This window comes from Scyliorhinus canicula, chromosome 14 (assembly GCF_902713615.1).
Source record: "Scyliorhinus canicula chromosome 14, sScyCan1.1, whole genome shotgun sequence".
Taxonomy (NCBI): Eukaryota; Metazoa; Chordata; class Chondrichthyes; order Carcharhiniformes; family Scyliorhinidae; genus Scyliorhinus; species Scyliorhinus canicula.
In genome coordinates, this window is record NC_052159.1 from 159,095,583 (window position 1) to 159,107,465 (window position 11,883).

At 52.9% G+C, this 11,883-nt stretch overlaps 1 protein-coding gene across 1 annotated transcript in view; it reads left to right on the top strand.

The window, feature by feature from the left end:
* LOC119977247 (collagen alpha-6(IV) chain-like) overlaps positions 1–11,883 on the top strand; it is a 257,936-nt gene that overhangs the window by 220,055 nt on the left and 25,998 nt on the right. Inside the window, exon 31 of the mRNA XM_038817958.1 lies at positions 3,478–3,585. Coding sequence (XP_038673886.1) covers positions 3,478–3,585 — 108 coding nt within the window. The remainder of the gene's footprint in view (positions 1–3,477; positions 3,586–11,883) is intronic.

Genomic DNA, 11,883 nt, shown 5'->3' on the forward strand with positions numbered 1-11,883 from the left:
TCTACCACTCATCGTAGTGTCATGTCAACTTTGACACATGACAATTGCTCCCCAACTCCAAGTTATGTACGTAAATTATAAACAATTGTGGTCCCAACACTGATCCTTGAGGCACATCGCTCTCCTCTTCCCTCCATCTCCTTTCCCTCAATCCCTCCTCCCTCCATCTCCTCTTCCTCCATCTCTCCTCCTTCCATCTCCTCTTCCTCCATCTCTCCTCCTTCCATCTCCTCTTCCTCCATCTCTCCTCCCTCCATCTCCTCTCCCTCCATCTCTCCTCCCTCCATCTCCTCTCCCTCCATCTCTCCTCCCTCAATCTCCTCTTCCTCCATCGCTCCTCCTTCCATCTCCTCTCCCTCCATCTCTCCTCCCTCCATCTCCTCTCCCTCCATCTCTCCTCCCTCCATCTCCTCTTCCTCCATCTCTCCTCCCTCCATCTCCTCGTCCCTCCATCTCCTCTCCCTCCATCTCTCCACCATCTCTTCCCTTCACTTTCCACCCTCCCCCCCGCTCCCCACTGTTCCCGTGCTCCCGGCCCCCCACACACCCACCCTCCGCTCCCGGCCCCCACACACCCACTCCACCCTCCCTCCGCTCCCTCCGCACCCCACACACCCACTCCACCCTCCCTCCGCTCCCGGCCCCCACACACCCACTCCACACTCCCTCCGCTCCCGGCCCCCCCACACACCCACTCCACCCTCTCTCCGATCCCCACACACCCACTCCACCCTCCCTCCGCTCCCGGCCCCCACAAACCCACTCCACCCTCCCTCCGCCCCCCACACACCCACTCCACCCTCCCTCCGCCCCCCACACACCCACTCCACCCTCCCTCCGCCCCCCACACACCCACTCCACCCTCCCTCCGCTCCCGGCCCCCCACTCCACCCTCTCTCCGATCCCCACACACCCACTCCACCCTCCCTCCGCTCCCGGCCCCCACATACCCACTCCACCCTCCCTCCGCTCCCTCCGCCCCCCACACACCCACTCCATCCTCCCTCCGCTCCCCCCCCCACACACCCACTCCTCCCTCTGCTCCCGGCCCCCACATACCCACTCCACCCTCCCTCCGCTCCCTCCGCCCCCCACACACCCACTCCACCCTCCCTCCGCTCCCCCCCCACACACCCACTCCTCCCTCTGCTCCCGGCCCCCACACACCCACTCCACCCTCACTCCGATCCCCCACACACCCACTCCACCCTCCCTCCGCTCCCCACACACCCACTCCACCCTCCCTCAGCTCCCGGCCCCCCACACACCCACTCCACCCTCCCTCCGCTCCCGGCCCCCCACACACCCACTCCACCCTCCCTCCGCTCCCGGCCCCCCACACACCCACTCCACCCTCCCTCCGCTCCCGGCCCCCCACACACCCACTCCACCCTCCCTCCGCTCCCGGCCCCCCACACACCCACTCCACCCTCCGTTCCCGGCCCCCCACACACCCACTCCACCCTCCCTCCGCTCCCCCACACACCCACTCCACCCTCCCTCCGCCCCCCACACACCCACTCCACCCTCCCTCCGCTCCCACACACCCACTCCACCCTCCCTCCGCTCCCCACACACCCACTCCACCCTCCCTCCACCCCCCACACACCCACTCCACCCTCCCTCTGCCCCCCACACACCTACTCCACCCTCCCTCTGCTCCCCCCCACACCCACTCCACCCTCCCTCCGCTCCCGGCCCCCCACACACCCACTCCACCCTCCGTTCCCGGCCCCCCACACACCCACTCCACCCTCCCTCCGCTCCCTCCGCCACCCCACACACCCACTCCACCCTCCCTCCGCCCCCCACACACCCACTCCACCCTCCCTCCGCCCCCCACACACCCACTCCACCCTCCCTCCGCCCCCCACACACCTACTCCACCCTCCCTCCGCGCCCCCCCCACACCCACTCCACCCTCCCTCCGCTCCCGGCCCCCCACACACCTACTCCACCCTCCCTCTGCTCCCCCCCCACACCCACTCCACCCTCCCTCTGCCCCCCACACACCCACTCCTCCCTCCCTCCGCTCCCGGCCCCCCACACACCCACTCCACCCTCCCTCCGCTCCCTCCGCCCCCCCACACACCCACTCCACCCTCCCTCCGCTCCCCACACACACACTCCACCCTCCCTCCGCTCCCCACACACCCACTCCACCCTCCCTCCGCTCCCTCCGCCACCCCACACACCCACTCCACCCTCCCTCCGCCCCCCACACACCCACTCCACCCTCCCTCCGCCCCCCACACACCTACTCCACCCTCCCTCCACGCCCCCCCCACACCCACTCCACCCTCCCTCCGCTCCCGGCCCCCCCCACACCCACTCCACCCTCCCTCCGCTCCCGGCCCCCCACACACCTACTCCACCCTCCCTCTGCTCCCCCCCCACACCCACTCCACCCTCCCTCCGCTCCCGGCCCCCCACACACCCACTCCACCCTCCCTCCGCTCCCGGCCCCCCACACACCCACTCCACCCTCCCTCCGCTTCCGGCCCCCCACACACCCACTCCACCCTCCCTCCGCTCCCCCACACACCCACTCCACCCTCCCTCCGCTCCCCCACACACCCACTCCACCCTCACTCCGATCCCCACACACCCACTCCACCCTCCCTCCGCCCCCCACACACCCACTCCACCCTCCCTCCGCCCCCCACACACCCACTCCACCCTCCCTCCGCCCCCCACACACCCACTCCACCCTCCCTCCGCTCCCGCCCCCCACACACCCACTCCACCCTCCCTCTGCTCCCTCCGCCCCCCACACACCCACTCCACCCTCCCTCCGCTCCCGGCCCCCCACACACCCACTCCACCCTCCCTCTGCTCCCTCCGCCCCCCACACACCCACTCCACCCTCCCTCCACTCCCACACACCTACTCCACCCTCCCTCCGCTCCCGGCCCCCCACACACCTACTCCACCCTCCCTCTGCCCCCCACACACCCACTCCACCCTCCCTCCGCTCCCGCCCCCACACACCCACTCCTCCCTCCCTCCGCCCCCCCACACACCCACTCCACCCTCCCTCTGCCCCCCACACACCCACTCCTCCCTCCCTCCGCCCCCCCACACACCCACTCCACCCTCCCTCCTCTCCCCCCCCCCCCCGCGCTAAATTGCCCCTTAATTGGAAAAAATGATTTGGATACTCTAAATTTATTTTTGAAAAATGTTAGGAGCAGTTATTTTCCCGGAATAATAACGGTTTCACACAGACAGGCCCACAGGTAAAGAGAGAATCACAATTTCCACCGTGTTCAAGATCTCTGGGCATTTCCACACTGATTCCAAACTGAATAATCATTTGTGAATAACACAGCAGGAATATCGGGAATGTTGCAATCTGGACTGGTGAGGAAGCAAGATAATACCCATCAACCCATCTCTCCAACATCAGCTCCTTCCTTCATCATTGCTTCCAAATATTTTGGTGGATGGGACTGATTATTTTTTTCTGTTTTACAGGCTCCACCGGATATCCAGGACTTCTGGGAGACCGAGGATCACGAGGTCACGACGGTCCCTCTGGCCAAAAGGGATACATGGGATTTCCAGGATACCAAGGACCTAAAGGTAAAGGGGTACAACACGGCAAAGCCGTTATCACAGACAGCTGATATATCGCAAGCAGGAGATTCTAGAGAAAGCAGCGGGGTCAATTACACAGTGTCCAAATGTAATGATTTGTTTGGTGAATGAAAGAGACAGTGGGGTTGTGATCTCTTGTTCGCTGCTCCTATTGGACAGACTTCCATGACAGAACACCCAAGTCTTAAAATTCACCCGAATATTTGTCAGAATGACAGGTGCAGAGTAATGTGTTGCAGTGACTGCCACTCCATGTGAGAGGCAGTAGGAGAGTTAGCGGAGGTACAGCAATGTCACGTTCTCCATTACAGAGGTACAGCACTGTAGCGATATCCATTACAGAGGTACAGCAGTGTAGCGATATCCATTACAGAGATACAGCAGTGTAGCGATATCCATTACAGAGATACAGCAGTGTCACGGTCTCCATTACAGAGGTACAGCAGTGTAGCGATATCCATTACAGAGGTACAGCAGTGTAACGATATCCATTACAGAGGTACAGCAGTGTAGCGAAATCCATTACAGAGGTACAGCAGTGTCACGATATCCATTACAGAGGTACAGCAGTGTAGCGATATCCATTACAGAGGTACAGCAGTGTCACGGTCTCCATTACAGAGATACAGCAGTGTAGCGATATCCATTACAGAGGTACAGCAGTGTCACGGTCTCCATTACAGAGGTACAGCAGTGTCACGGTCTCCATTACAGAGGTACAGCAGTGTCGCGGTATCCATTACAGAGGTACAGCAGTGTCACAGTCTCCATTACAGAGGTACACCAGTGTACCGATATCCATTACAGAGGTACAGCAGTGTCGCGATATCCATTACAGAGGTACAGCAGTGTAGCGATATCCATTACAGAGGTACAGCAGTGTAGCGATATCCATTACAGAGGTACAGCAGTGTAGCGATATCCATTACAGAGGTACAGCAGAGTCACGGTCTCCATTACAGAGGTACAGCAGTGTAGCGATATCCATTACAGAGGTACAGCAGTGGATATCCATTACAGAGGTACAGCAGTGTAGCGATATCCATTACAGAGGTACAGCAGTGTCACGGTCTCCATTACAGAGGTACAGCAGTGTAGCGATATCCATTACAGAGGAACAGCAGTGTAGCGATATCCATTACAGAGGTACAGCAGTGTCACGGTCTCCATTACAGAGGTACAGCAGTGTAGCGATATCCATTACAGAGGTACAGCAGTGGATATCCATTACAGAGGTACAGCAGTGTAGCGATATCCATTACAGAGGTACAGCAGTGTAGCGATATCCATTACAGAGGTACAGCAGTGTAGCGATATCCATTACAGAGGTACAGCAGTGTAGCGATATCCATTACAGAGGTACAGTAGTGTAGCGATATCCATTACAGAGGTACAGCAGTGTAGCGATATCCATTACAGAGGTACAGCAGTGTAGCGATATCTATTACAGAGGTACAGCAGTGTAGCGATATCCATTACAGAGGTACAACAGTGTAGCGATATCCATTACAGAGATACAGCAGTGTAGCGATATCCATTACAGAGGTACAGCAGTGGATATCCATTACAGAGGTACAGCAGTGTCACGGTCTCCATTACAGAGGGACAGCAGTGTCACGATATCCATTACAGAGGTTCAGCAGTGTAGCGATATCCATTACAGAGGTACAGCAGTGTAGCGATATCCATTACAGAGGTACAGCAGTGTAGCGATATCCATTACAGAGGTACAGCAGTGTAGCGATATCCATTACAGAGGTACAGCAGTGTAGCGATATCCATTACAGAGGTACAGCAGTGTCACGGTCTCCATTACAGAGGTACAGCAGTGTAGCGATATCCATTACAGAGGTACAGCAGTGTCACGGTCTCCATTACAGAGGTACAGCAGTGTAGCGATATCCATTACAGAGGTACAGCAGTGTATGGATATCCATTACAGAGGTACAGCAGTGTAGCGATATCCATTACAGAGGTACAGCAGTGTATGGATATCCATTACAGAGGTACAGCAGTGTAGCGATATCCATTACAGAGGTACAGCAGTGTAGCGATATCCATTACAGAGGTACAGCAGTGTAGCGATATCCATTACAGAGGTACAGCAGTGTCGCTGTCTCCATTACAGAGGTACAGCAGTGTCGCGGTCTCCATTACAGAGGTACAGCATTGTCGCGATATCCATTACAGAGGTACAGCAGTGTCACGGTCTCCATTACAGAGGTACAGCAGTGTACCGATATCCATTACAGAGGTACAGCAGTGTACCGATATCCATTACAGAGGTACAGCAGTGTAGCGATATCCATTACAGAGGTACAGCAGTGTAGCGATATCCATTACAGAGGTACAGCAGTGTAGCGATATCCATTACAGAGGTACAGCAGTGTAGCGATATCCATTACAGAGGTACAGCAGTGTAGCGATATCCATTACAGAGGTACAGCAGTGTCACGGTCTCCATTACAGAGATACAGCAGTGTAGCGATATCCATTACAGAGGTACAGCAGTGTCACGGTCTCCATTACAGAGGTACAGCAGTGTCACGGTTTCCATTACAGAGGTACAGCAGTGTAGCGATATCCATTACAGAGGTACAGCAGTGTCGCGATATCCATTACAGAGGTACAGCAGTGTAGCGATATCCATTACAGAGGTACAGCAGTGTAGCGATATCCATTACAGAGGTACAGCAGTGTCACGGTCTCCATTACAGAGGTACAGCAGTGTCACGGTTTCCATTACAGAGGTACAGCAGTGTCGCGATATCCATTACAGAGGTACAGCAGTGTCACGGTCTTCATTACAGAGGCATAGCAGTGTCACGGTCTCCATTACAGAGGTACAGCAGTGTAGCGATATCCATTACAGAGATACAGCAGTGTCACGGTCTCCATTACAGAGGTACAGCAGTGTAGCGATATCCATTACAGAGGTACAGCAGTGTCACGGTCTCCATTACAGAGATACAGCAGTGTCACGATATCCATTACAGAGGTACAGCAGTGTAGCGATATCCATTACAGAGGTACAGCAGTGTAGCGATATCCATTACAGAGGTACAGCAGTGTAGCGATATCCATTACAGAGGTACAGCAGTGTCGCGGTCTCCATTACAGAGGTACAGCAGTGTCGCGGTCTCCATTACAGAGGTACAGCAGTGTAGCGATATCCATTACAGAGGTACAGCAGTGTCACGGTCTCCATTACAGAGGTACAGCAGTGTAGCGATATCCATTACAGAGGTACAGCAGTGTAGCGATATCCATTACAGAGGTACAGCAGTGTAGCGATATCCATTACAGAGGTACAGCAGTGTAGCGATATCCATTACAGAGGTACAGCAGTGTAGCGATATCCATTACAGAGGTACAGCAGTGTAGCGATATCCATTACAGAGGTACAGCAGTGTAGCGATATCCATTACAGAGGTACAGCAGTGTCGCTGTCTCCATTACAGAGATACAGCAGTGTCACGGTCTCCATTACAGAGGTACAGCAGTGTCACGGTCTCCATTACAGAGGTACAGCAGTGTCACGGTCTCCATTACAGAGGTACAGCAGTGTCACGGTTTCCATTACAGAGGTACAGCAGTGTCGCGATATCCATTACAGAGGTACAGCAGTGTAGCGATATCCATTACAGAGGTACAGCAGTGTAGCGATATCCATTACAGAGGTACAGCAGTGTCACGGTCTCCATTATAGAGGTACAGCAGCGTCACGGTTTCCATTACAGAGGTACAGCAGTGTCGCGATATCCATTACAGAGGTACAGCAGTGTCACGGTCTTCATTACAGAGGCATAGCAGTGTCACGGTCTCCATTACAGAGGTACAGCGGTGTAGCGATATCCATTACAGAGATACAGCAGTGTCACGGTCTCCATTACAGAGGTACAGCAGTGTAGCGATATCCATTACAGAGATACAGCAGTGTCACGGTCTCCATTACAGGGGTACAGCAGTGTAGCGATATCCATTACAGAGGTACAGCAGTGTCGCGATATCCATTACAGAGGTACAGCAGTGTAGCGATATCCATTACAGAGGTACAGCAGTGTCACGGTCTCCATTACAGAGGTACAGCAGTGTCACGGTTTCCATTACAGAGGTACAGCAGTGTCGCGATATCCATTACAGAGGTACAGCAGTGTCACGGTCTTCATTACAGAGGCATAGCAGTGTCACGGTCTCCATTACAGAGGTACAGCAGTGTAGCGATATCCATTACAGAGATACAGCAGTGTCACGGTCTCCATTACAGAGGTACAGCAGTGTAGCGATATCCATTACAGAGGTACAGCAGTGTCACGGTCTCCATTACAGAGATACAGCAGTGTCACGGTCTCCATTACAGGGGTACAGCAGTGTAGCGATATCAATTACAGAGGTACAGCAGTGTAGCGATATCCATTACAGAGGTACAGCAGTGTAGCGATATCCATTACAGAGGTACAGCAGTGTCGCGGTCTCCATTACAGAGGTACAGCAGTGTCGCGGTCTCCATTACAGAGGTACAGCAGTGTAGCGATATCCATTACAGAGGTACAGCAGTGTCACGGTCTCCATTACAGAGGTTCAGCAGTGTACCGATATCCATTACAGAGGTACAGCAGTGTAGCGATATCCATTACAGAGGTACAGCAGTGTAGCGATATCCATTACAGAGGTACAGCAGTGTAGCGATATCCATTACAGAGGTACAGCAGTGTCGCTGTCTCCATTACAGAGATACAGCAGTGTCACGGTCTCCATTACAGAGGTACAGCAGTGTCACGGTCTCCATTACAGAGGTACAGCAGTGTCACGGTCTCCATTACAGAGGTACAGCAGTGTCACGGTTTCCATTACAGAGGTACAGCAGTGTCGCGATATCCATTACAGAGGTACAGCAGTGTAGCGATATCCATTACAGAGGTACAGCAGTGTAGCGATATCCATTACAGAGGTACAGCAGTGTCACGGTCTCCATTATAGAGGTACAGCAGCGTCACGGTTTCCATTACAGAGGTACAGCAGTGTCGCGATATCCATTACAGAGGTACAGCAGTGTCACGGTCTTCATTACAGAGGCATAGCAGTGTCACGGTCTCCATTACAGAGGTACAGCGGTGTAGCGATATCCATTACAGAGATACAGCAGTGTCACGGTCTCCATTACAGAGGTACAGCAGTGTAGCGATATCCATTACAGAGATACAGCAGTGTCACGGTCTCCATTACAGGGGTACAGCAGTGTAGCGATATCCATTACAGAGGTACAGCAGTGTAGCGATATCCATTACAGAGGTACAGCAGTGTAGCGGTATCCATTACAGAGGTACAGCAGTGTCGCGGTCTCCATTACAGAGGTACAGCAGTGTAGCGATATCTATTACAGAGGTACAGCAGTGTCGCGTTCTCCATTACAGAGGTATAGCAGTGTAGCGATATCTATTACAGAGGTACAGCAGTGAAGCGATATCCATTACAGAGGTACAGCAGTGTAGCGATATCCATTACAGAGGTACAGCAGTGTAGCGATATCCATTACAGAGGTACGGCAGTGTAGCGATATCCATTACAGAGGTACAGCAGTGTAGCGATATCCATTACAGAGATACAGCAGTGTAGCGATATCCATTACAGAGGTACAGCAGTGTAGCGATATCCATTACAGAGGTACAGCAGTGTAGCGATATCCATTACAGAGGTACAGCAGTGTCACGGTCTCCATTACAGAGGTACAGCAGTGTCACGGTTTCCATTACAGAGGTACAGCAGTGTAGCGATATCCATTACAGAGGTACAGCAGTGTAGCGATATCCATTACAGAGGTACAGCAGTGTCGCTGTCTCCATTACAGAGGTACAGCAGTGTCGCGGTCTCCATTACAGAGGTACAGCAGTGTCGCGATATCCATTACAGAGGTACAGCAGTGTCACGGTCTCCATTACAGAGGTACAACAGTGTACCGATATCCATTACAGAGGTACAGCAGTGTACCGATATCCATTACAGAGGTACAGCAGTGTAGCGATATCCATTACAGAGGTACAGCAGTGTAGCGATATCCATTACAGAGGTACAGCAGTGTAGCGATATCCATTACAGAGGTACAGCAGTGTAGCGATATCCATTACAGAGGTACAGCAGTGTAGCGATATCCATTACAGAGGTACAGAGAGTGTAGCGATATCCATTACAGAGGTACAGCAGTGTCGCTGTCTCCATTACAGAGATACAGCAGTGTCACGGTCTCCATTACAGAGGTACAGCAGTGTCACGGTCTCCATTACAGAGGTACAGCAGTGTCACGGTCTCCATTACAGAGGTACAGCAGTGTCACGGTTTCCATTACAGAGGTACAGCAGTGTCGCGATATCCATTACAGAGGTACAGCAGTGTAGCGATATCCATTACAGAGGTACAGCAGTGTAGCGATATCCATTACAGAGGTACAGCAGTGTCACGGTCTCCATTACAGAGGTACAGCAGTGTCACGGTTTCCATTACAGAGGTACAGCAGTGTCGCGATATCCATTACAGAGGTACAGCAGTGTCACGGTCTTCATTACAGAGGCATAGCAGTGTCACTGTCTCCATTACAGAGGTACAGCAGTATAGCGATATCCATTACAGAGATACAGCAGTGTCACGGTCTCCATTACAGAGATACAGCAGTGTCACGGTCTCCATTACAGGGTACAGCAGTGTAGCGATATCCATTACAGAGGTACAGCAGTGTAGCGATATCCATTACAGAGGTACAGCAGTGTAGCGATATCCATTACAGAGGTACAGCAGTGTCGCGGTCTCCATTACAGAGGTACAGCAGTGTAGCGATATCTATTACAGAGGTATAGCAGTGTCGCGTTCTCCATTACAGAGGTACAGCAGTGTAGCGATATCTATTACAGAGGTACAGCAGTGTAGCGATATCCATTACAGAGGTACAGCAGTGTAGCGATATCCATTACAGAGGTACAGCAGTGTAGCGATATCCATTACAGAGGTACAGCAGTGTAGCGATATCCATTACAGAGATACAGCAGTGTAGCGATATCCATTACAGAGGTACAGCAGTGTAGCGATATCCATTACAGAGGTACAGCAGTGTAGCGATATCCATTACAGAGGTACAGCAGTGTCACGGTCTCCATTACAGAGGTACAGCAGTGTAGCGATATCCATTACAGAGGTACAGCAGTGTAGCGATATCCATTGCAGAGGTACAGCAGTGTCACGATATCCATTACAGAGATACAGCAGTGTAGCGATATCCATTGCAGAGGTACAGCAGTGTAGCGATATCCATTACAGAGGTACAGCAGTGTCACGGTCTCCATTACAGAGGTACAGCAGTGTCACGGTCTCCATTACAGAGGTACAGCAGTGTAGCGATATCCATTACAGAAGTACAGCAGTGTCACGGTCTCCATTACAGAGGTACAGCAGTGTCGCGATATCCATTACAGAGGTACAGCAGTGTAGCGATATCCATTACAGGGGTACAGCAGTGTAGCGATATCCATTACAGAGGTACAGCAGTGTAGCGATATCCATTACAGAGGTACAGCAGTGTAGCGATATCTATTACAGAGGTACAGGAGTGTCACGGTCTCCATTACAGAGGTACAGCAGTGTAGCGATATCCATTACAGAGGTACAGCAGTGTCACGGTCTCCATTACAGAGGTACAGCAGTGTAGCGATATCCATTACAGAGGTACAGCAGTGTAGCGATATCCATTACAGAGGTACAGCAGTGTAGCGATATCCATTACAGAGGTACAGCAGTGTCACGGTCTCCATTACAGAGGTACAGCAGTGTAGCGATATCCATTACAGAGGTACAGCAGTGTAGCGATATCCATTACAGAGGTACAGCAGTGTCACGGTCTCCATTACAGAGGTACAGCAGTGTAGCGATATCCATTACAGAGGTACAGCAGTGTAGCGATATCCATTACAGAGGTACAGCAGTGTAGCGATATCCATTACAGAGGTACAGCAGTGTAGCGATATCTATTACAGAGGTACAGCAGTGTAGCGATATCTATTACAGAGGTACAGCAGTGTCGCGGTCTCCATTACAGAGGGACAGCAGTGTCACGGTCTCCATTACAGAGGTACAGCAGTGTAGCGATATCCATTACAGAGGTACAGCAGTGTAGCGATATCCATTACAGAGGTACAGCAGTGTAGCGATATCCATTACAGAGGTACAGCAGTGTAGCGATATCCATTACAGAGGTACAGCAGTGTAACGATATCCATTACAGAGGTACAGCAGTGTAGC